At 40.4% G+C, this 27154-nt stretch overlaps 1 protein-coding gene across 1 annotated transcript in view; it reads right to left on the reverse strand.

The window, feature by feature from the left end:
- POU6F2 (POU class 6 homeobox 2) overlaps positions 1 to 27154 on the reverse strand; it is a 309582-nt gene that overhangs the window by 197172 nt on the left and 85256 nt on the right. Inside the window, exons 3-4 of the mRNA XM_084621387.1 lie at positions 22774 to 22865; positions 21522 to 21750 (exon numbers count right to left, since the gene is read on the reverse strand). Coding sequence (XP_084477513.1) covers positions 21522 to 21750; positions 22774 to 22865 — 321 coding nt within the window. The remainder of the gene's footprint in view (positions 1 to 21521; positions 21751 to 22773; positions 22866 to 27154) is intronic.

The raw sequence follows: 27154 nt of genomic DNA on the forward strand, positions 1-27154 counted from the left end.
TTCTCCAATTTATCAACATCCTTGAACTGTGAGTACCAGAACTGAACACAGTATTCCAGTAGCAGTCGCAACAGTGCCAAATATACAGATAAAATAACCTCTCTACTCATATTTGAGATTTCCTTGTTTATTCATCCAAGGATTGCATTAGCTCTTTTGACCATAGCATCACACTGGAAGCTCATGTTCAGTTAATTATGTACTACGACCCCCAAATCTTTTTCAGAGTCACTGCTTCCCAGTATAAGGTCCTCCATTGTGTAAGTATGCCCTAAATTCTTTGTTCCTAGATGTATACATTTACATTTAACCATTAAAATGCATATTGTTTGCTTGTGCCTAGTTTATTAAGAGATCCAGATAACTCAGAATCAGCAATCTGTTCTCTTATGTCATCTGCAAATTGTATCAGTGATGATTTTATGCTTTCTTCCACGGGGCGGATTAGGTTTTGATGGAGCCCATGGGTCAGAGCAAGTGGGGGCCCCTCCCACCCTTCCACCTGCAGTCTCCCCCACGTTCCTGCCAGGGAGCAGGGTCAGGGCGTGAGGGCTTGCCCCAAGCTGCCTGCCCGGCACTCTACCAGGGAACCAGGTCAGGGCGTGGAGGCTTTCCCCAACCCCACCATTTTTCTGAGGCCCCCCCAATTGACTGGGGCCCCTGGGTACAGGCCCCGTTGGCCCAGTGGCTAATCTGCCACTGTTCTTCCACTAATAACCCAAAAAATTAAAATATTTCCCATAAATTCTAACTTATGTAAGTATAAAATATTATTATTACTTTAAAAAGCATATAATAACTTGGCTTTTACCCCGAATTCCAAAGGCATGGACCTAATTTTTTTTCTGTATTTGTTTATGTTTCCATTTTAGATTTTTTTCCGTCAAATGAGTTGGTCTTGACAAAAAAGTTTGATATTTACCCCTATGTATCTGCAGCGCTGCTAAAATTCATTAGCAGTAGAAATTAAAAAAAAGATGCCAGCACTTCTATGTCATGCATTGGTGCAATTTTTTCTTTTAAAGGTTAAAAACAAAACAAAATACACACCAGAAAGTGAATCAAATTATTTACAAAATAAATTCATAGAATCGTAGAATCATAGAATATCAGGGTTGGAAGGGACCTCAGGAGGTCATCTAGTCCAACCCCCTGCTCAAAGCAGGACCAATCCCCAACTAAATCATCCCAGCCAGGGCTTTGTCAAGCCTGACCTTAAAAACCTCAAAGGAAGGGGATTCCACCACCTCCCTAGGTAAAGCATTCCAGTGCTTCACTACCTTCCTAGTGAAAAAGTTTTTCCTAATATCCAACCTAAACCTCCCCCACTGCAACTTGAGACCATTACTCCTTGTTCTGTCATCTGCTACAACTGAGAACAGTCTAGAGCCAACCTCTTTGGAACCCCCTTTCAGGTAGTTGAAAGCAGCTATCAAATCCCTCCTCCACAGACTAATCCACAGACTAAACAATCCCAGTTCCCTCAGCCTCTCCTCATAAGTCATGTGTTCCAGTCCCCTAATAATTTTTGTTGCCCTCCGCTTGATGCTTTCCAATTTTTTCTCATCCTTCTTGTAGTGTGGGGCCCAAAACTGGACACAATACTCCAGATGAGGCCTCACCAATGTCGAATAGAGGGGAACGATCACGTCCCTCGGTCTGCTGGCAATGCCCCTACTTATACATCCCAAAATGCCATTGGCCTTCTTGGCAACAAGGGCACAGTGTTGACTCATATCCAGTTTCTCGTCCACTGTAACCCCTAGGTCCTTTTCTGCAGAACTGCTGCCTAGCCATTCAGTCCCTAGTCTGTAGTGGTGCATGGGATTCTTCCGTCCTAAGTGCAGGACTCTTAAATTCTGTAAGGCAGAGCACAAATGAGCCACCCTAACAGATCTCACTGAATTTACTCTGTAGGCACTAAAGGTTATTCATGTGCCACCTTTTAAAGTCCGTTAAAACTGTAACAGATTTCCCCATCAGTGGCTTTGCTCCCTTCCCCAGTTGGAAATGGCTGCACTGGGAAAGCTGGAGAGTGAGCAGCAGCTGGTGAAGCTTAGAGGGGAGCTGGCTTTATGGAGTCCCCTTTTCTATTTTTGAGGTGACGTCCATGGGAAAGCAGCAGTTGCAGCTGTGCAGGGATCCAGCTTTCTAGTTTCACCTAACTACTTAGAGAGGATGTCTGGGGTAGTCAAATATTGAATGACAAGATCCACAAACTCAATTTTATGATGTTGTTAAAATCTTTGAAAAAAATAAAGCACAGATATTTCTGGCCATGGAGGATACCTGGTCTTCCTCCATCCCATCAGATCAAGGGCAGTGCCCCAATATTCTGAACTCCACTAAACCTTAGTGGTGTCTCTCCTTCACAAACTGGGAGGCTGAAGGACACACAGCTGTCTTCACATTTCCTCTCTCACTCAGTTATCATAATCTTGGTCTGGCTAGAGTTCATCCTTCAAGCCATGCAACTATTGATTTTAATGATAAAAGGACCATGGATCCCGTATACTGTCTTTAGAAGATCGTTAGATTTGGTGTAATGAGTCTTTGGAAATTATAAGATTTAGATACATCTTTTTTCTGAGGTACATTTTTATACTGGTTAGACTGAAAGAGCAGAAAAGTCAAGTGAATCAGGCCCAGCATTCTATACAAAATGAACTTTTCAGCCCTTTACTTCCAGTGCCTGCAAAATGTTAAAGATGAGGATTTAATTAACTCCAGCAGAAATAGATTCCACTTAACTAGGGGCAGGAAGAAACATAATGGAAAAACTGGCTTTCTTGGTTTATTTAAAGCACAGCCTCAAAAGAAAATCCTCTTTTTGCCAACGCTTTCTGTCTGAGGTTACATGTCTTAAGATTAACTTTACAAATCAAGAACTTTATGATGAAATAGATCTCTTAATTCAAATATCTCCAACCACTATTCAGTACTTTGTGGTCTGTGGAGACGTTATCTGATCATACAGTGATGTACTTGTGGTTAGTAAAAATGGGGACCCTAAAGATCATCAGAGCCTAAGTCTCCTCCCAGGGGCCTTTTTAGCCTGCTGACACACACTGCAAATCTACCAAAAATACACTCTCCAGAACAGCAATCATTAACTCATACATAGACACCGGAGAAAGGGTCTTGGGTTAGCAGCTATTAATTAGGATAATTATTCCCAGGGCTACAATTACAAACCACAGGATCCACTTAACATCTATTCTCAAATCTTGTCTTTCTGGAATGCTAATGTTTCTAAAAGGTTCATTTACCACCATTTACTGATTGCATTCACTATGGAATATTGTTTCAGATGGTCAGGACGGAAAGCCAATACCTAATATTGACCTTAACAGTATCCTGTGATTAGAAAGGCTGCTCCCACCATCATTAGCCACATAGTTTTATTGGAAGACATATATGCTGTTTTTGATAGGTTTGTGATATTTCTCCCCTTTCACACAGGCCTACAAAACGAACGTCCTGGAGAAGTAGCAGGGTGTATTTTAAGCTATTTGCTTCAACAATACATTGGCACCAGTGACTAGAATACTACTATTCTGGTGCTTAAGAACATTTTAGTTGAAGCTGATAAACATACTGTAGATTTAAAAACTGGATTCTCCAATGTACATTTAGAAAAGAAAGAAAGCAGAGAAATGGTTCAATTATACAAGTCTGACTTTGTTTGGCAAGGACCCAATCCTGCACAATGCTGAGCAACCTCAATTCCCAGATGAATTTGGAAGGAATTCTGGGTGCTCAGCGCTACTCAGAATCAGGCCCTCAAATGTCCTTAAGAGAGAGAAATATATACACTGAAATACAATGCCATTTAAAGGGTCCTCCACTTGTATTCTGTGAGAGGGAACAGTGTGTATTCTATTTTTGACAAGAGTTTGATAGGACAGGCAGCTATTGTGCCGAACAGAAGAAGCTTGGAATAATTACCAGGAAGAGATTCTCTTTTCAAACATATCTCAATAATGCCAAGAATAGAATTTTCACTTGGCCCTAAAGAGTTAAGTCTCCATGTTGGGGAATTAAAGCACCAGTTCAGCAAAGAAGTTAAGCACCTGACTTCCTTGGGTCTTAAAACCACGCTAAAATGTGTTGCTCAATTGAACCCTAAGAGTTTTAAACACTTGCAGCTCTGGAGTATGGTAAATCAGAAGTCAAAAACTCACAACATCTGTCAGACATGGAGACTGCAGACAGAGGAAAAGTCACGAAGTGTAGCATTAAAACCCAGCACCACAATTTCTTTTCCAATCCCAGTCAGCTCATGCCAATGAAACAGGAAGAAGACGTTCCACGATAATAAAGAGAAGAAGTGGTGGGAGCAGGGCCTCGCATTATGATGACATGCTCCTCTTGCTTCGTTCTCCAAGAAGCTGACAACATGAGCAAAAATGGATGTCACACACTTAACATCAGAGTTCAAAGATGGGGGAAGAAAACATACAAACAGCATGATGCATTTTCAGGAGAAACTTTAATTCTGTTCCCTGTTACGACACTGATGAGCAATAGATTAAAATGGAAAACACAAACCCTTCGATATAGGGCAAAAGCTTTACACTGGCCCCACTTGCTACTTTAGGGTACATTTTACAGGCTCTTTCCTGGACATTGCCTCAACTATGCAGAAGTAAGTGGAAGCAGCAGTGTTGCTTTTAAATGTGCTGTTAGATTGTATTTGTGAGCATTTGATGTTCTTCTTTAATAACCTCAAGTAAAAGGCTGAATGAATTCAACAACAGTAGCTGAAAAAAGTGCAATGAGTCATATTATAGGAAAATGGAGAAAAGGATACAGGACTCGCCACTGAACACAATCCTATATTGTAGGCAATCTGTGATAACACCCTTTTCATTTCAGTTCAGTCCCATAAAATTACCACTAACATTACAACTCATGCAGAACACAGATAAATGTAAAAATGTCACAGAATTCTTCCAGATGGGACTTTTAGTTCCACTAGATCACCATCTACTTTTTTACTTGTCTAATATTTCATTACAACCTTCCATAAGTTAATTTTCTTTCCACTGACCATGTAAATCACAAATCAATTTTCATTTAAAATGCCTGACTACAGATTGCTCCTGAAAGCTCAAAGCACATGCTTCAGTGACTTCTCCAACATTCTTAATGCACATTAGAAAAATGTGCGTTTTTAAAAAAAAACTTTTTAAAGGAATTAATTTTACATTAAAGTCTGGCATAAGATCTGAATGGCCCTATTTTTTTTTCCTTTTAAAAAAAGCAGGTGTATTTTTACAGCATGATTTTATCTATAGCTAAATAACTGTCATGACGAAATTAACAGAATGTGTGATCTTCAGCCACAACTGAGGCAACACCATAAATTGCTCTAAATTTGCAGAAAGTATGTTTAACTCCGAACAGTGTTTAAATCATCTGCTGTATTATGGAGTACAAATAAAAAATCTAAGTTGAATGGTTGCGTAACTCATCTCTGGTTTAGAATTCTAAAAGGGCCTTGCATAACTGAAATATAGGACCAAATCTCGCAATCAGTCATACCAAAGTAAATAAGACTTGTGTGTGAGACAAGCAGGATTTGGCCCTTTAAAAATAAACCTATAAGAAATGCTTTTCAGAACTATCCAAGGAGTCTTTTGAAAATAGTATCCGTGAAATTTTATTTACTTGTTTTCATTTAAGTAATAATGCTCCATTCCTGCAAATGTTTGTGCATGTGCTTAAGTTTGCACATGTAAGCACTCCATTGGCTTCCATTTTGACCACTCCAGTTAAGCATGTACCTAAGTGATTGCAGGATCAGGGCTGAAAGAAGAACTATAAGAATTTGAGTGTTTGTATTGCCCTTTTCTCAGGGCTACATTTTAGCTTTCTACTGCTGGCAATCCACATGCCATGGTATCTAAATGTATTTTCAAAACACCTATCACCATGGTACCTAAGCACCAAACCTTCAAGTGAAGGACAAACAAAATAATAGAACAGTTTGGTGTCTTGGGAGGTGGGTCACTGGCTTCCCTAGAACACACTGGAATTATAATGATGTCTACACACTCAGAGACATGCAACTGAAGCATCATCCTGCATTGCTAAGGGTCTATCCACACTTCGAGCTGGGGGTTCAGTTCCCAACTTGAGGAGATGGACCTGCACTAGCTCTGATGAACCTAGTGCATTAAAGATAGAGCTGTGGTGGTGTGAGCTCCTGCTGCCATGGCTACACTATGTTTAGCATGCTAGCTTGTCTCCTCAAGGTGGGACTCACACCCCCAGTTCTAAGTGCAAACATACCCTCAGTCAGTTGGAGGTCTGAAGCACAAGAGAGGAGATACATGTGTTCCCCAAGTCCCCTAACTGGATCTGGTTCCCTCCGTGAACAGCCCCTTCCCTGCCCTCTGCTATTGCTCACTTTCTCCCATCCTCTTTCCACCTGCGACTGCCACATTTTTTTCTCCCCCTCAGCTCTGGGTTGCATCTCCATCTCCACCATTCATCTCCCTGCTGTTTCGCACCACTCCGTCTGCACTACTGGCAGCAGAGTACAAACTGACTTGAATCCCAACTTCTTCAAGCACGCTGACATTGGCATTCTAGCTCAGGGGTGATGGGAGGGCGTCACTTTAAATAAGGGTGAGTGCTTGTGACAATCTAAAGTACAAGTTCCATGGGGCTTTTTCTCATAATGTAGTGTGCCAGTGGGGTGAGGAAAAGCCTCCTGAGCACTCTCAGTGAGTGTCCTCTCACTGAACAACTTCTGGGTTTCACTCAGACTGCTGACCAAATCCTGAGGTCTTTAACTCAGTCTTTACCCAAGAAAGCTCCCACCGACGTCAACGTGCATAGCACTCAAGTGCTGAACTCAATGGGAGTTGTCTGCCTCAGTGAAAACTGAGTTAAAGGCCCCAGGATTTGGCTCCGTAATTGCATATCACAGATGTAATTTGGAACTGGTTGTTTTCTTGTAGTCATTCTCAACAATTACTTAAGGTACAAAAAGAGGCAGAGCTTTGTCACATTGCCTACTTTAGGCCAAACAGAAAACTGAAAAAGAAGCTACTTACAATACTGAAGTCTCCAAAGGGATTTACAGTAAGGATTACATTTTCAGTGACTTTTGAATGGTTATGTACAGTCAACCTTCCAGTCCTCTAATGGGCCTATGAATTGGTATGGGCATCCAGCCAATCAAAGTGCATGACCGCTAATCAGACAGAAATATGGTGACTTGCTTGTGAGTTGGTTGGTTGGTTGGCTGGCTGGCTGCCCCCCCCACCCCCTTTTTTTTTTTTTAAACACTAGCAACCCGTTTGGGTTTTTTAGCTGGCTGGCTAAGGGGATGAGGGCTGTGTTTCCTTGCTTTCTTTTTCTTTTCTTTAAAGCTTATCTTTGGAACCTTCCTTATGTTTCCTTTAATGCTCCTCTTTGTTCACAGAGCAGGAGACTGGCAGATGCAAAAAAGATGCATGTTGCAACAACTGATAAGGAACCTGAGGCAGCTAAACAGGAACTCCAGCAGCGGTCGGCAGGAAAATAAGTGGGGTACCTTCATTTGGGGGATCTGCTACTCCATTACACTGCTCTGTGAGCTCCGTGAAATGATTTTGCAGGATGAATTGGTTGGCTAAAAGCTCCCTGAGGAGGGTCTTAGCTGTGGTTCAGCAGGCAGGGTGAAGGAGGCTCAGAGTCTGAGTTGGGATATTAAAAAAAAAAAAGAAAAAAGCTTAGAACGCACAAGGAACTAACACTGACGTTTACTAAAACAAATATGTTTTTCTCTGAATAAACAAATTAAAATAATTAAAAGGCGGCTGAATATTTTCTCCATGGATGCTTAGTAAAGATTTGTGCTGTGTTGTATTTTTGTATACAGAAATAGTGGATTGCAGTTGTTCCCATGAGAAATTGAACTTTCACACTGGATACAGTTAGACAGGAACATGAGTATGAAGGACGAGGTATGCAACAGCCCGGACAGGCTTAACTCCTGAACTCATCATTTTAAAAATGAGCCTCTCTCTCTCTATCCAGGAAAGGCTACTCTTCCAAGCTATAAATTCTCCTTGCAAGGCGAATATTTCTGAACTACCGACATTTTCCTGAGCCCACAGTGCTCATGGATGAAGAAAGTGTGCGAGATATGAAGTGTAGATAGTCCAGAGCTCCACTGTGAATCAGATCCTAAATGGTATAGGTCAAAAGAGTTCAGGCACCCAAGCTCATATTTAAACATCTAAATATAGATTTGCACACCTATCTTTATGCTAGCCAGTTTGAACACTAAAACATCACATTCCAACCTCCACTGCTAAAAACAAAGCCACCAAGTTCAATTAAGCTCTGGAAATGTTAGTGGTAGATTGTTGTTCATTCCATAAGCTAGACTATTCTACACATTGGGCATTCAAAGTCTTCTAGTGGAATAATCTACTTAATTTTGTTTTACATCATCAGAACATAGGAAATATACCTATTGCATGTCTAAGTTGCCAATTAGCATATTTTCAAAGTGCTGATGCTATTTAAGATAAGCATAAAAAACAATCAAAATGCATTCAGCTCCTCCTAGGCTTCAGCCACTTTAATGAGAACTCCCTCCCGCCCCCGTTATTGCAAGCAGGTTTACAATACACTGGGTTCCTGAATGTTGGGACTCATTTGAATCTCTTCAATGCCATTTATAAAGGACATGATCTGATTGGGGGAAAAAGATAAAATAAATGGAATGTGAAATTGTATGAACTGTTCTGCACTAGAAATCCCATCCCATCCTATTTACTTTTTCTTAAGTAAGATAATTAAATTTGTATAGGTATAGATATGGCTATAGGTTAGATGCTATTGCAAAGCCACAAGGGTTTGTGATCTTGTTAACATGATGGCTGTCATAGTTTGTTTTGTTTTGCATGAGCCAGAGCTCATTACAGAGAGCCTGCTGTCATTCACCATTGGCTTGTGTCTTTTTAACAGAACATTTCTCAAATGAGTGGCAGGGCATATGTATTTCAATCCATTCTGCACTTGAGTTTTTGTGTCTGGTCCTGCTCCCTCTAAAATCAATGGGACTTCAGGATTTGGGCCTAAGACAGGAACCACTGTAGGCTGGGATTTTAAAAAGTCCCTAAGGGAGTTGGGCACTCAACTCCCATATGTGCCTTTACAAATCCCAGCCATAACTTTTAGATCACTTTGCTTTCAGCCATCCTTTTCAGTTGTCTATTTGGCTACCTTCTTTACAGAGCTACCACAGTCTTATTCACGGCTAGGCTCAAAAAATACTGTAGTTCTCCATATTCCTAGTGGTGCAGTGATATGGCCTACTATAAGCCTCATCCTATTTTGGTTAGCTAGTTTGCTGTGCAGAAGAGGTGAACTAAAAACAAGTCTCACTGCTGGGGAGGGTAACAGCAACTCTGCACTTGCAGCAGTCCCCTGCTAGGCAATCCGGTGATTGACACTGATAGTTGCTCTAGTAGGAATCACTTACCCTCCAAGCTAGAGGTAAGACGCCAGATAAGCAGTAGCCTGTAAAAAGGGATTTTAAAAAAGAGAAAACCAGGGGGAAACATTAAGATAATTTACCCTTGTATATTGCATCCATCATAAATCCATTGTCAGTATCTATTGTTCAAGTACCAGACAAACTTCTATTTCTACCCTCTCCATAAAAGCCTTCCTTGTTGGTAAAGTTGTGTACCTTTCATCGTTTTATAATAAACTGGAAGTGAGTAACAGTGCGATATCAAAGGAAATAAAACTCCAGTTGCTATTGCTGCTGGGGTTGCCTTCTGAATGTGGCTTATACAATATTTCATCTGTGCTGACACCTTTCACTCTCAATTATTTGGCTGCTGTCAAAACAAATCAATCAAATTATAGCACTGTGTCTTCATGTTACCATTCCATTGTAAGTTGGCTGCATTAGCTTTGAAATATATGGAAGTATAAATTTTATCTCTATTATTTATGTAATGCAACTTTCTCCCTTGTGCATTATCTTACAAACATAGCAAACTCAAATGATCTCATGTCAAATGCTGAATATATATATATACACACACTTACTGCTAAGAAATTTTAAAATAATGGCACGCACGGGAACATAAACATATAAAAATAACTTGATAACAGTTTTACACGTTACCGACACTAACCTACTGATGTCACAAATACGATGTAGTTTTAATTTTGGATACAAGTCTACCGTGGTGTACACATCAGGTAAATGTAATTTAAGACGATATGATTCTGTACCATAGCTTCCACTAGAATTCTGAAGAAAGGTGAAACAAAGAGATCAAAAGAACTGATTCTTTTAGCAGTAAAAAAAATTGCTGAGCAAAACCATTATTTTTTAATTATGCTACATTGTTGTCTTCTTTTAAAATGCACAAACAACATGGGTTAGTATAGGAAAGGAAAGGCTTACATTTAAGTGACAGAATCAGAAAGAAAATATTTTGGTGGTACTGTTCACACTTCTGTAGTCACCATTTTAGAAGCATATAAACTCTAAACCCTTTCCTGAGAGTGGTTTTTCCATGTAAACATAATAAAAAGTTAGTTTTCAGGTTCTTAGCTGAAGCCCTGAAAATAAGCCATTTACATCAATTCCATTATTTTTTAGCTGGAGTTTTAGCTGGACTCTTGCTACTGCTCCTACTAATATAGAGATGCTTAATACATAGGTTATACATGGAAGCACATAACAGATTTGTAAACACCAGTTTATAAGAAATCCTTTTTATTCGTCACTACTGATATAATGGGAAAGCAATAATGGTCAAGAACACAGTAAAAATATATATTCAGTACCTTTTGGCACATGAATAATTTTAGAAGTCAAGCTGGGGTGGAGGATGTGAGAGACAAAGACCAGGAACATATGGACTGGGTGAGGAAAGAGGACAGAAGGCAAACACACAAAAAGGGAAAGATACCCATGGACCAGAGTCTGTAAATCCAAAGAAATGTAATTGAACTCAATGGAGCTACACCAGCAGAAATGAGATTATCATCTCGCCTCTACATGGAATAAAATATTTCTTTTTAACTGTGCACAATATAAAATAACTTATCACCACAAAGTACAAAAAAGAAATGAAAGAAGGTATTATAAAATTCATCAAGCGTACACCTGCTTCAGTCCAAAAAGTGACTTACGTGATGTCATAAATATAAAGGGAAGGGTAAACCCCTTTAAAATTCCTCCTGGCCAGAGGAAAAATCCTCTTACCTGTAAAGGGTTAAGAAGCTAAAGGTAACCTCGCTGGCACCTGACCAAAATGACCAATGAGGAGGCATGATACTTTCAAAAGCTGGGAGGAGGGAGAAAAACAAAAGGTCTGTGTCTGTCTGTATGCTGCTTTTGCCGGGGACAGAACAGGAATGGAGTCTTAGAACTTTTAGTAAGTAATCTAGCTAGGTATGTGTTAGATTATGATTTCTTTAAATGGCTGAGAAAAGAACTGTGCTGAATAGAATGACTATTCCTGTCTGTGGGTCTTTTTCGTAACTTAAGGTTTTGCCTAGAGAGAGTCTCTATGTTTTGAATCTAATTACCCTGTAAGGTATCTACCATCCTGATTTTACAGAGGTGATTCCTTTACTTCTATTAAAAGCCTTCTTGTAAGAAAACTGAATGCTTTTTCATTGTTCTAAGATCCAAGGGTTTGGGTCTGTGGTCACCTATGCAAATTGGTGAGGATTTTTTACCAAACCTTCCCCAGGAAGTGGGGTGCAAGGGTTGGGAGGATTTTGGGGGGAAAGACATGTCCAAACCACGTTTCCCAGTAAACCCAGATAAAGTTTGGTTGTGGCAGTGGAAATCCAAGGGTAAAATAATTTTGTACCTTGGGGAAATTTTAACCTAAGCTGGTAAAAGTAAGCTTAGGAGGTTTTCATGCAGGTCCCCACATCTGTATCCTAGAGTTCAAAGTGGGGAAGGAACCTTGACACATGATGTCAATTGGGAGTTTGCATAAACACAAAATGCATTTAAGATACATGTACTCTGTGGTTTCTATGCTTCAGATGGTGGAGATTCAGAAATATTGGCTGACATCCTGGGTGCAGTGATGTCAATGGAAGTTTTCCATTGACTTCAGTGAGGTGAGAACACGTTTTCTCACGTGGCTGTGCATCAGATGTTAGTAGTCCAAGGGCTCTATACACTCTACTACTATGTGCAAGGTTGCAGGGGTCAAACCAAATGGGACCTGGACCCTCCAAGTTGAAGGGGGAAAGCAACACTTTTGCACCAGTCCTGTGGGAAACTCTCCAAGGGGTTCCCAGCAGGGTTGGGGCTCCACTGTTTGGGAAGGGAGGGTTGTGGACAGCCACAGTGGGCCTGGAGAAGATGATACCATCTTCCCCACCCCCAAAATCCCTAGTATGCTGACTCCCTCAGCATTTCCTTATGGGGTGTCCCCCTGGCCATAGGAAGTGGAATCTAGTGGGAAGTATGGAAGTACCACTCCCAAGTAATTTGTGCTGCCATGAAGAAAAGCTGATGCCCCAACGGCCAGGGAATTTTCCTGCAGATCTCAAAACACGCTCAAGTCCAGAGTACTAGGACCACTACTTTTGTTGCATGAAGGGGAACTATCTATCTACCCCCTCTTGCCCATAGAGGGACAATTCAGATTCTACGCGTCCATCTAATTTTCATAAATTGAGGTTACTAATCTATTTTGAGATCCTAGGAACCTCCTCAAAGCACTTTCATGGTTTGGATGTCATTGGAATCCTGCAATGGAATTGCAGCTGTACTAAGTACAGACAGGGAGCATACAATTCCCTACCTGGCGTATTCTCCTACTTTGAAATTAAGCCTGTAAATGTCTCTTTTTCGCTCCAATGTTTGTGTTGCTATAAGAGATTGTTATCCTGTGACAACGTGTTTCTCTAGCACTCCCTCTATACGATATACTATATTTACACTCCATGTTCAGGTGCCTCTTGTTCAATTAATGCTCCAGTGCTTCAAGGATGAGTTGATGTGCATAGGTCATAATGTGGAGCATGCCTTTTAACACTGAATATATATAAATTTAAAACTCTGAGATACAGAAACCTATAGCAGATGCACAGTATCTATTCCTTCTGTTTTACTGTTATTTATGAAAACATAAAGGTTGCCTGGGCATTACTGAATATTAATTTACAAACTGAATACACTTAATACACATTGACTACATACTACTGTAAGCTGGATGTAACTTTTTTATGGGCTGAATTAAATCCTCACTGAGATTGATGGGGTGTGAATACACACTTCAATTAGCATAATTGAACGGATAAACTAATTCCAAAACTCCACCTAAGACTAAAGGGTTATGAGAACCTGCCCAGGATTTTTTGAATGGGTGAGTGGAGGGGCTTTTGCTGAGTATTGTTTTGGGAAGACTATGTGTGAGGGAAGGGAGAACAGAGGCAAAGACCAAGAAAGCCAAGCAGCAGCCTGTGAGCACCATGTATGACCTGGAAAAAGGCTAGAGAGAGAACTTCTGAGTCTGCTGTTGGCCAAAGAGGCTCATGCTCTAAGCTAAGAAACTGTATGTTTGTTACTGGTTCCTCCTGCTTTTGGAGAAACAGGACTTTGTAAGTTCCTTGTAAGTAAACAAAACTGCACCAAACTCCATGATCATTTTCTGCTCCCAACCGGAACGTGCCCAGGCCCCTGAACTTTGACAAATTGCTCGAGTCAAAAAGGCAAGAATACAATATAATAACCCATATGAAATTAATGCATTCTAAGGGCCTGAAACCATTGGTGCAGGTCTGGCACTCTTCTTTGAGTAGTTGCACACTCAGCAGGACTGTAGGATTGGACCGTAAGCTTTAATCACATTCTGAGATACCTAGGCCTATATCAGCACTTACAGTTTGCCAAATCATTTACAATGAATGGCTGTCAAAAGTGTAAGGACTGGTGTGGGAACCGAACTTCATCAACTAAACAACACCAGAGCACACCACATTATGAACAGTAGCTCCCCGCAGGCCCAGTTTCCATTTTCAGATCAACTTTGACTGCACGCAGAATTTTTAAAAAGGTCCAACAAAATGTTTCAAGTTGAATTCATGTAGAGACGTTTAGCAAGAAGGGCATAAACAGCTTCAACGCTTTCCACAACAATTAAAAAACAAAAAACAAAACATACAACTTCTTTCTCTCCAGGAAATGACACAGAACTAGACAGATTTTAAAGAAATTTCATTAAAAAAACTTGGCTCCTAGGCTATTAACTTGTATAATATATGGATTCAAAATCTGTATTAAAAATGCCTGTAAACTCAGCTGGTCAATAAAGACTTTGTTGTTTTTACGAGTCCCTAAATATATATGTACTCGATTAGAGTCTTGCTGGTCTATCAGGAACAGAAGTTTCTAGCCAGGAAGTTTTTATAAGGACTTTATTAATACAAATTCCATTGAAAAATAAAGGAAATTAAACCACAAAGACTACAAATGTCTGACTTAACTCCACCAAAGCACGGAAATTATGAGTGAAGGCTGCAAATCTATCACAGTAATCCATCCGTAATTCACCTTGTGTTACTTACTGCTAGAGTCTAAGATCAGTGTATATATACACATGTGTATACCACAGGGGTGGCCAACCTGAGCCTGAGAAGAAGCCAGAATTTACCAGTGTGCATTGCCAAAGAGCCACAGTAACACATCAGCAGCCCCTTGTCAGATCCCCACCCCCAAAGTCTCCCACCCCACTAGTAGCACCTAACCCTCTATCCCTGCACCTCCCGCCCACTGTGATCAGCTGTTTTGTGGTGTGCAGGAGGCCCGGAGCAGAGGGGAGGGTGGAGGAGGAGCAAGGGCACAGCAGACTCAGGGGAAGGAACAGAGGCCTCGGGGGAAGGAGTGGAGAAGGGCTTGGGCCTCGGGCAGAGTCAGGGGTTGAGCAGTGAGCACCCTTCAGCACATTGTGCCTGTAGCTCCAGCCCCGGAGTCGGTGCCTAGGCAAGGAGCTGCATATTAACCTCTGAAGAGCCCCATGTGGCTCCGGAGCCACAGGTTGGCCACCCCTGCTCTACCATGTGTATGTATCATTCTATCTGCATATGACCCACCAGGGTATGTAGCATGCATGCTACAATGTTGAGCCAAGGCACAAAGTGGCAAGTAGCAGCTAGGATTTTCACTTTCATTCTGAATTTCATAGTTTCTGTAACATTGCAGTAATTTAAGAGTTTAACATTACATGACTGAATTTTCTGGACATTAATTTAAATTTGTCAGGGCCTAAATTCAAGAAGATTAAAGGCTCCTGAAACAGGTGCAAAAAAATACTTCAAAAACAGCATTAAAATGCATTGATGTTCTGGCTGACAACAACTCTATTTACAACCCTGCACACATATTATTCCTGACAAGAGCAGTATCAGTCTGAGATTGGGGCAGGGGTGAAAGAACGCCAGTATGGGCCGGTACGGCGTACCTGTAAAAAGTGGCCACTGGTACTGGCCCATACACAGATGACTTTAAAGCGGTGCCACTTTAAAGTGTTTAATGTTACTTTCACCCCTGGATGGGGGACTAGTTATCGGTGAACAAAGGGGTATATTCCCATACACACTCGTCTCATACTTAAGTCATCTTTCAATTCCCAGCTTACAGCGTATGCCATGGTGGTGTCTGCAAAGTGACCAAACCCTGGGTTTTGGTTGGAGCCAGAAGAGGAGAGCACAACTATTGTCCTGCCCATCTGCTGCTTGGCATGTGTTTCTGGAGGGCATCTTTGTGTACAGGCTGCCAGAATTTAGCCTCAGACGTTTGGTTGATTGCAATCAATCCTGTTTTAGAATTAATCTTATCAGCACAGCCTTTTTATACCTCACTTATGTTCTCCCACAATTGGGAGCAGTACTGGAGTGAAAGGTTGGCATAGGTCTGTTGGAAATCAACAAGAGAGCATGCAAACTTTAATGCTACTGCGTCTCAGTGTCTCAGGTGTTAGGTCTTTAACTTACGGGGCAGAAAATATAAAGAATAAATCACTAGCACTCTGACAGTGATCAATAAATAACAAATAATAACTAATAAAGCCCTGAACCTTTCACATTCACTCCCTGAAGCTACTGTTTTGCCACTGTAGAAGATGAGCAATTAATAACATTGGGCCAGATCATTCCCTTTTGTAGGAAAACTCACAGGAAGAGCCTTCTGGGGGGATAGTCTATTCTCTCTTTTATGACCCTGAAAGAAGAAAAGCCTAGACATCCCCCCCACCCCAACACTGTGAGTCTTGGGACATCTGCCAGAGGCACAGTGTCTTCTGTGTGGTTTCTGCTCCAGCTTCAGGGATCTTTGCTCACCCTCCAATTCCCTTCCAGTGTGGCATCAGAGGAATCAGACTGTCAGGGAATCTTGATGTGGTGGAAGTAAAGGAAGTGTCCTAACCTGGAGGAGCATACATACAGTCTAGGGCTGTATCAACTTTCGCCTGGATTTCCGATATGGAATATGTGCCCTCTTCCCTCAAATCCTTTCCCTTCCCTTGCACAAATCCCTGGACCCACAAAGGTAAGGAGGTTGGTATTATAGAGTGGCTGCCCCCTCCTTTCTGCAAGCAATTTCTGGATAGATGATTCCTTCCACCCATCTCCACCTTCTCCATTATTTTCATCAGTTTTAGAAGATGGACCACCCCCTCTCCCTTAAACCTTCCATGCAGCTGGCAGTTCTCAAGTAAAAAATTTACTTACAGCTCAAATTTACTTACAGCTTACTACAGTACTGCTCATCCTAAAGGACTGTACAAAGGTGAGCAAATAGTAGCCCAATTTTTGGTAGGTGGGGCGGCAAGGGATATTCAGTGACTTGTCCGAGGCTACACAGTGAGTCAGTGGCAGAGCTAGGAATAGACCCCAGGTCTCCGGGCACCCAGTCCCATGTCCTATATACTGCAACTGTGTTATATATAGCCTTCATATAGTGATGGTTGCGTATCTGGACTGAGGGTTTCACTGAAATTGCTACTGAGTGTAGCTCTTCTTCTTGGTCCTTGTCATTTTTGTTCTGGTTCTGTTAGTACAGTACAGAAGTACCTGGGAATAAACTATTCCTCTCAGTGAAACATCATTTTGATTATTACTGACATTGCTGCTCATTAAAATACACAAGTAAAACACAGACTTTCTGTAAGCTCTGAAAGCTATTTCATGTTACTTGAAGGGGAATACAAATGAATAGGGACTGTATCATTTTAGTTAAAAGAGGGAAATGTTCTAAGAACTGGAATCTGGACTCTAGATCAGTGAGCAATTGAGGTTTGTAGTTTATTTCTTTTCTGTCTCTTTCTTGTTTTTTATACTTATCCAATATCTGACTATTAAGCTGCATGTTCATGGGGAATGAAGAAAGTGCATGTTGTTTACTTTATATCTGTTCTGCAATTAAAGATACACTGCTAAGTTAAGATGAAACAAGATCTAATAAATGTAAACAATTCATTTTGCCTTTCTGGGACTATTATGTCTTTACACTGACTGATCAGATCTGTAGGTAAATAATGACTTTTTTTTAAAAAAAATCCTTTATCTATGTTTAGTGTTACCATATCAGTGTATTTTAATGGCTATCTTCCAGCTCTCCAGCTGTTTAATCCATTTCTTTCTCCATTGTATTGCAGTTAAAAAAAATGACCTGCTGCTGTTTAAATAATGTAATTTAATGATTTCACATTTTCAGCCACACAAGGCTTTCTTTCAGTCTGAAGCCGTTCACTAATGATTTGGGGAGATAGTTTGTTCTTGTTTCTTCCAGAACCTGGGACTGAAAAACTCAGACTTACAAATAAATTATTGGCACCCACTTTAGAAACATTACAATTTGCAGTGAAAATAAAACAGATAAGATTCGGTATTATGAGGCCAGAATTTCCAACTTGCTGATTCCTCTTGGCAGCAGACTGAGAGGTTCAAGTATTATTCAGCCTCCAAAACTGTAAAGGACTCTGCAACATTGTTACATTAAACCTGACATAATATATAGTTGAGATAGGTGCACTGGACCAGAGGTTCCCAAAGTGTTGTCTGTGTACCACTGGTGGTCTGTGAAACACATGCTGATGATTCAGAGAGAGCTGGCTGGTGCCAGGATGCTCCTTCTCATTTCCAGCTGCTAAACTGGACAACTAAAATGCATTAATTAATTTCCATCAAAGCAATTGCTATAGGTGCCACGGGGATGTAAAGGGAAGGTGAATGAGAGAGGAAATAAGATCCTTAGCAATTCCTGGGCATTGCTAAGCATCCCCAATTCCCAAAGAATTCAACCAAAGTTGAGGGCACTCAGCAGCACCCCAGAGAACACTCCTCAACAGACCTGAGGACAAGAGAACAATAAAACTATCAGGTGTTCAGTGCCACAAAAAAGCAAATGCTGTAATGTGGTATCTAAGGCAGATGGACAGATATATCAGAGAGGGCATCTCCATGCAGAATAGTTGATCCACAGGCAGAGTGTTCCTGAGCTCTGAGGCACTAAGAAAAAGCTATTACTAGATTGGAGAGACAAAAATGTTTAGAAAAACCTGACCTAAGAACTGAATTTCAGGGAACTGAATTTGGACAGCCTAGAGACAAGTCTGCTCAGAAATGGAGGGATGAAGATCTAGGTGAACCTGCTACAGGTTAATTGAAAAGGTGGCAGCTGAGAAGGTTGTTCATATTAGCCAACACAAGGATGGCTAGATGCAATGGACTAAAATTAAAGATGAAAAAACTTGGCCTAAATAGTAGACAACACTTCCTCTGCTTTTCTAGCATCTGCTACCTCTTTCCTCTTCCCACAGTCTCACCATTGTTGGTGTGTCAAAGTTCTCTTCTGTGCTTCAGTTCCCCATCTGTGAAATGGGGATAATAGCACGGGCCTACCTCACTGGGGTGTGGTAATGATACATACATTCCTGTTGTGAAGCGCTCAGATTCTATGATAATGGGGACCATATATGTATATAGATAAATAAAAGTTTTCAGCACCGCTGTACTTATTGATACCACTAAAGTCACACAGTTTTGTTGCTGCTAGGGAAAGTTAGCCACGAGAAAATGGTTAAGGATGGGCATTTTAACTGAATCTGTGCCCTGTCCCTTATTCCCTTTTTAAACTATTTTAGTCAAGGTTTTGGAGGAAAATTTACACCTTATCAGGTCAGGGCTTTCAAAACCCACGTTTAAAAGTGATCTCAGTGTATATACTCATTGGCTGAAACCACCAAGACTGAACTCAAGTGCATTGGTTGTAGCTCTTAGGCCATACCATCCAATTTAGCAAAGCACAATGAATTAGTGACGTAAGAGGTCCATGAGCTTATGTTTATTTATAATACTATATACACAGAAATCATAAGCTGGTACACTCTTGAGTGGAGGGATACATTTTTATAATGCCTGTTTCCTCATTAAGATTTTATCATCTACCTACACTAAAAGGCCTCTTCCCTTCACTTTGTTATCTCTGCTTTTACCCGGTCCTGTTCCTGCATTATTTTTTTAATCTTCAATTCCCTACTTTACATGCACTTTCAAATTTTAAACAAGCAAAATTTGTGCATTAGTGTGTCCTTCTCATCTATGATTTATGAATGACAGGTTCCTCGGTGCAGCTTAATGGTATGAGAGAGACATTATTTTAAACATTAAAGTGAAAACCATTTACAACTATGATAAGAGAGGTCTGTTGAAATTAAACTTTAAAACACACACAAGGTAAAGGCAAGTAGTTGCACCAACAGGTGAGAGTACCAGGCACACAGTTTTGTTCAACACATTAACTGTCGCTCCTCTTCTCGGTTTCACAACCTGTAGACACTGGTGCTTCAAACAATCCATCAAGTCATCAGCAGCAACTGAAGTTTAATTGCCTAAAAAGTATTTAGAGTGCTGTGTAGAGCATTCACTTAATTGAACTCCCATCTTGTCTTTGGAAAACTTTTTTAAGCATTTAGGTCAGGAAAGAAAAATGGGGGCGGCAGTTAAAGCTATATTTGATTCTTCACTCACACCCTCCATCGCTTGCATATAGGATGTGTCCCTCCCCATTAAAACTACTCTTGCAATTTCATTATGGGTTTTTTGCTAACACTTTGCCTGTTGTACATTGTGCAACTCAACTCATGAGCAACCTCCTTCTAAGAAGCAATAAACACCATTGAGAATAATAAGTAAATTCCTTTATACTTAATATTAGATAAACTCCTCGACTGCGGCAGTGTTATTGTTATGGTACATTCATGCGCCAGGAGTGAACATACGGAACAACAACAGTTACATTTTACTTCGCTGTGCTGGGTTTTCAGTCTGACTTAAGATAATAAACGCAATGGGTGAGAGAGATCTAGGTCCAGATTCTCTGCTAAGGCGAACACAGTACACCTCAGGACATGGGGGCAGGGGAATGCACAGGTGAACTTTGTACTCCGAGTCAGGTATGGTGTCTATTCTAAATTTAAACAACATTCAATGGCCACAAGGGCTGAAATGGCAGCCAAGGACCAGAGTGGAGTAGTGAAATCGTGGCCACACCCCCTATACTGCCAGTAGAGATTAGGAGCCACTTCACCATCTCTGTGCCACCAGATGATATCATTAGTGCCACTTTGTGCTCGTACGATGTAGCATAGCCCCAACTGATTGCACCGCACTTGAGAATATGGGCATTGGTCTTTAAATTTTCCTATAAAGCTCCATGCACACATATGTTGCTATAACAGCCACAATAAGAGTAATGTGCCCTTGATGGATGCAACAGCCTCTTTATTTTAAACTGACACTCACGCACTTTATTTTAGTAGCTGTAGTGAGAGAATTAGCTTTATCACGGCATGACTTTTTTATTAGAACCTAGACCACTTTAGGAAGAACCAGTAGAAAGCAGGAACTAATTTTTAAGCGGAATGCAAATACCGCTTTGCTTCGTTTGCTCTTAGAGGGCCTGTTGGTTGGAATGCACACTGTTGTGGCGTATAAGGCTAAAGTACCACCAGCCACCTCATAAATGCGAGTATGGTACAGCAATACACGTCCTGGAGAGTCTAATAGCAGTTACAGAAAGGATGCTTTTATAATGTGGAAATCAAATAACAGATACTTCTAAATGACCACATCCTGATACTAAGCTTTTAGCTGCACCTCTTCCTTTACTCTTCCCTACTCTCTCAGCTAAGATTCAGCATTGGCCAATCTTATTCGAGTTCACAATGCTATTTTAAAATTTTAAGTGAACAGTGAATTAAAGCCATCAACCGGTATGATAGAGCAGACCAGTTAGCTATTTCCAGGATCTCATAGTACTGGCCTGTGGAACGAGAAAGAAGAATACTGACACAAAATGTTTATGAAAAATGCAGTATAGATTTGGTAACCTTTCAGTATATTTTTAGTATTTCAAAATAATTAAGGTTTTGAATTTTCAATAAAGATTTGGCATCATGAATAACCTTTTTGGTGGACAAATGGATCTACCTGTGAAAATACTGATTGATGAGGTTTACCTTGTAGATTTTGCAATGGCAAAGTCATAATGCCTCCTGCTGCAGCTGCTGCTACCAGCCCTTGGATGTTGGTGAGATTAGCTGTAGGCAGAGTTAGGACCAGTCCTTGTTGACCACCCAGTTGTCCAGCCATGTTGAAGGGAATAAGGATAGGTTGATTTAGGGCTGGAGTGCCTCCTGGCATCACCCCCGCTACCGCTGAGGCTAACTGTTGAGCTGTCAGTAATGGCTGTAATGAAACATATACAGTAAGCATATTTTACTGTACACCTGAATAAGAAATAACACCGATATCACTGTACATGTGCCTGGGATCACCTGTAATATTACAATTCGTACATGCAATTACAACGCACCGTTTCTAATGTAAGAACATACACTTCCCTCCAACACAAAAAGCCTTGAAGATCCTGAAGATCGAGGCTGGAAACCCTGGTAATCATATCCAACCCACTGATCTCTGAAATCAGAGCCTGACTTAAGTTGCATCAACTTTGTAAAGAATTTACTGTACATGCCCCAGGATTGGTTTCTGAATCCAAGAAGGCCAAATTCAACCAAACCTACAAGTATTTAAACTCAAACTTTCCCAGAGCTCAAGTTGCAAAATTAATAATTTCCAGGAGCTATGTGATGCAAGGGATGCTCATGCACTATAAAGTAGGCTGGAACATCAAGCATCTGCTTGCCTTCCCAGGGCAATTGAGCGAAAGCAGATATCCCTATACAAAGTGACACAGAAAATCAAGCGCTTTGTAACTGTTCAGAAGAACAGTATAACACCCATATCTTACTGCAAAAACATTTGGCTTAATAAAGTAATGAATGGATTTTTTTTATTAATGCAGGAACTGTGTGTGACTATAGGATTGTCAAATCCAATAAGCTAGACTTGCATTAAAATTGCATTAACTTTTTTTTATATTAAATCATGACCAGTGCTTCCAAAGTAACTGATGTAAGGTTCAAATAACTTCATTTTATAAACACACAAACCATTTACATTTTACTCTTTGGAAAAACATATAGAAACAAACCTCGTCTGTTTGTTTTTAAAGCAAGACCACATACAGAATATTTTTTTTAAAAATATGTCACTTCCACATTTCTCTGTACACGTTTGTGTAATAAAACTTCAGCCAAACAATATATCACCATATTTTCTATATTTATACGGTTAGGTAATTTTCATTCATTGTTAATTACTTTAATCAAACTGCAATTTTAATTAGGCTAAATGAAAGGAACTGACCTGGGGCCCAACCGGGAATGCTGGGTGGGACTGACTGAGCTGATGCTGATCAGCTGTGCTTGTATCAGACAGCACTGGGTTTCCTCTGGCCCCTAGAATTCAAAGAGAAGCTCTACATTAATATCTAGCCCAGGGACCAGCACATTACATTTTACTGTGATGTCACAAAACATCAAGCTGAAAATGATACGCTAAAGTGGTTTATCAATAACGTAAGCACTCAAATCACTTATCAGCTGCATAAATTATGCTAACATTCATTCAGGCCAGACAGCTCATTCAGGGAGATACTGGAATCTGACAGCAGTGAAACTGAAGCTATCATCAACTCAGCTAATGTGGATTGCATTATACATCAATTTACACACTGTACATGAATACTCTGTGTGTGCGTGGCAATTGCATTTATAAGCTTAGGTGAGCAACAGCTATTCTAATTTCTCAAAGCAAAAATTATCTGGGAAACAATCAAGTCACATCTACTTTATAATGCCTCTTTTTTGGGGGGGTGGGCAGAGAAACCTGTACCGCTCATGATAAAAGGCATTACAAAAACTGAGTGCAAACATGCTTCTAAACGGCACTTTCTTCTTGTTCTCTAATTATATATGGTAAAGCAGAGCTTGTCATAACCAAGGTGTTTCTGTGCCAACTGAGACAATAAAAAACCAGCACTAACTATGTGCTTGAATCAAACACGCTGAGCACAGAACACCTTCCAATGTAGCTCTAGCTGGATTCTGCTGAAGATCACTGAAGAGATTTGAAAAACACCAAACAAACCCTAATAACTGTAACACAAGGTCAACAATCGGCTTTCAAACTTAAAAGTTCACTCCTGCAGTCCTGACTAGGGCAGAACTCACACTGACTCACAACTTCTTCAAGGAGGACTGCAGGATCAGGCCCACTGTTTGTTTCTGTATCTGAAGGAAATGGCAGCAAGTATGAAAAGCAGCAGCCGGAGCACTGTAGTTTTAAATAAAGAAAATTCCTGGATACAATTTTAGGATTTCTGGTCAGTACAGCAGCTTTTGTTCTGTTAGTTTTTTTCTGATGGATGGTTGAAATCCAATTCTAAGCAAACCTTACCAAGATCCCCTTTTCCAATGTTTGTCCTATGAATAGCAAGTACAAGGCAATTCAGAACCAGTTTATTGGCATGCCATGGTCTGTGACGGAAAAAAAGGATATGATTCTGTCATACTTATAAATTTTAAAGAAGGTATTATCAGCTCATTTAAAACAAATTCTTCTATATATTCTCCAAGGGGACAGACTTATAAATAATGGAAATGTGAAAAAAATACTTCATCACATTAAGGCACAAATAAAATTGACTGCTACATATTATTCAATTGACTTCTATCTCTACCGCGATGTGTCAATCACAACAGCATTTTATAATGGGATTAGGCAATAAATGTGCAGAGCCATTATGCAGAAATCTGATTAATTTGTAATATTTTTGTGTGTGCACAGAAAGTCAGAAATGGACATTGCTTTGGGAATACTTACAAGCGTTCTATTGAAATTTCTAAATTGATTTGGAACCAACTAATAAAAACACACAGACTTTTTGACATTTTATAAAGTGAAGTCTGTCAAAATAGGTTTGGCATTTTAATGACCACTGTCATTTAATAACTAGAATAAGCTGACCTATTATAATTGGTCAAGACTCCGACAACTGCCTAATAACGTGCATGAAGAGATTTAGGCATAGGGTGACCAGATATCCCAATTTTATAGGGACAGTCCCAATATTTGGGGCTTTTTTTAATATGGGCTCCTATTACCCCTCACCTCCATCCCTATTTTTCACACTTGCTACCTGGTCACCCTATTTAGGCACTACATTTTTTGTGCGTGATTTATTATCTGCGATGCTTGGAAAGCATGGAATTTAACTGGATGTGAGCAATACTGTGAAAATGTACACAATCTGAGTTTTTATATGCATAACAATGTCCTCACTCAGGCAAAACTCAAACTGCCTTCAACATGACTCCTGCTTCTAAAGGGACTGCAGGATCAGATCCATTATCAATAAACACCACTTTGCCTATGCTTATTTCCAAATATCAGCATGTTCTTTATTTATCTTCATATGACAGCTGTATACAAGGAATGATATACATCAAAGACGCAGGTCCCATCATCCTGACTAGCCCACCACTGAGGTCAAATTAAATATCTGTTTTTGTTTGCCTGCTTGAAGAAGTTAGAGCTTTGTCTTGGACTATGATATTACTGAAACAAGTTCCTAATATTGTACCCTGTCAATGAATTTGCCTGGAAAGGCTTCAGAGAAAGTACAAAGCAACAACCAAATGTCTATTAGTACATGATCCTATTTTAATTAATTAAGGGCCTGATCGTACAGCACTTACTCTCATGAATGTTCCCAATGAAGTTTTCATACATTTTTTATTTAGTGAACACTATTTTCTGTTATGTATACTGTATGTAACTTGCAATATTTAATCCTGTGAGAAGTAGTTTGTACAAAAGGTGTCAGACAAAATCAGACAATAAAACTAGAGTACTATTAAATTATAATTAATTATGTCATTTTCTTATTGCATTGCATTAATTGCAATCAAATAGGATTTCATTCATTTTATATTGCTGTTTATTCAAGACACTGCATCTGTTTTTATTCCAGTGCATGAATGTGGTGCCTGCTTCTTCCAGCTCACTTTCCACACAGTTTAGAAGTCTCATTGAAATGGCATACAATTTCAGTGTATGAATGAGGTCTTACACAGTCTCCACATGAAATTATGCATGCTGTCTTTTCAGGATCAAAAAGGCATGTTTCCCCTCATGCCCATATTTATTTTTCTCATACACATGTAGTGTACTTAGTTTTATAGGCCCATCTCCTAATCTATCTGCTACAGCAGCCACTCCAGGCTCAAGTTTTCTTTCACAGTCAGGAGGGAAATCTGCAGCTTGTTGGCTAAGCAGTGAGTAAATGTGGCAGAGCAAGAATTTCTGGGTGATTGAAGGTTCCACTGCATCACCCAAGCAAACAGAAGTTGTTCTCTGCCACCTATTATCTTCAGTGATAAGCCCAGGCATAGACATCCAGGGAGGCAAAATACAGCCACAAAACGTTTGTAGAACGCTATGATTCATTCCTTCCCTACAGTATTATTTCTCTGAATTAGCAGGGCAGATTCTGCCACGCTAGAAGAATTCAGCTAACAAAGCCAAGTACTAAGAGTACCTCATGTTATATTTACTGTTTGTGATTCACAGAATCATAGATGATGGACCGGAAAGCCATCATAGGTTATTATCTAGCAGCAAGATTTCTAGCCTGTCCTTCCACACAAGCTCTGGATTGTCCTCTCCCCCTCTGTTTTAATTCAGTGGCTCTTAAACCATTTATTGTTGCTGGCTCAGTGACGTCCCTAGGCAAATGGGACCTTGGCTATTTTAAAAAGATTTGCCAAAGTGTTATTTTTCCAATGTTTGGATTCATGCCACTACCTCTTGTTAGATCAACTTCAACAACTGTACAGTCCTTTCACAAGGATATCACTGCCCTTTACAGACATGAATTCATTAAGCCTCGGAACACCTCTGTGAGTATAAGGCAGTATAACAACAGAAAGGGACTATAACAGAAATGGTTAGCAGTGTGAGATCAGCTCTGGCTGCTGTTTGCAGTGTACTCTGCACATATTAAGTGACCGGCTACTAAGCGGGAGCTACTATCTCTCCCCATATGCAGGCGCACCAGGCTCTCTGCCCCTATAGAAAAAGATCTTGTGAATGGGCAGGTCTTCTAGCCAACTCTGATATTGGGATGAAAGTAATGGCATGAGTGCTCTGGACTTAAATCCTTCTCACATGAGGGAGGCCGTGTAGCCTAGTGGATAAAGCATCAGCCTACGAGTTAGGGGCCTGGGTTCTTTTCCAGCCTCTGCCACTAGGTGAGCTTGGGCAAGACATGTTACAGACCCATGCCTCAGTTTCCCCGTCAGTAAAATTGAGATGATGATACAGATCTCCTTTATAAAGCGCTTTGAGATCTACTGCTGGAAAGTATTAGAAAAGAGCTAGGTATTATTCTCATCTTTTTTCCTTTCCCAATTTTGAAAATCCAAATAAATAAAGCACCACACCTGGGTCATCTATCCCCTCTTCCCATGTTGATGTTTAGGGGAGGTTGTGTCCTCACCTGTGTCCTCCACAATCTTCAGGAGGCCAAACTAGATGACCGTGATGGTCCCTTCTGACCTTATAGTCTATGTGAATGTACAAGTCTAATTACACTTGTAGGGAGGGTGACTGATCACCTTGTCCAATGTCATTCGGGGTGATCTGTCTCCTCCCTGGTACATGAAAGCTGTGGCATTTGGGTTGA

This window comes from Lepidochelys olivacea, assembly GCF_965140295.1.
Source record: "Lepidochelys olivacea isolate rLepOli2 genome assembly, chromosome: 2".
Taxonomy (NCBI): Eukaryota; Metazoa; Chordata; order Testudines; family Cheloniidae; genus Lepidochelys; species Lepidochelys olivacea.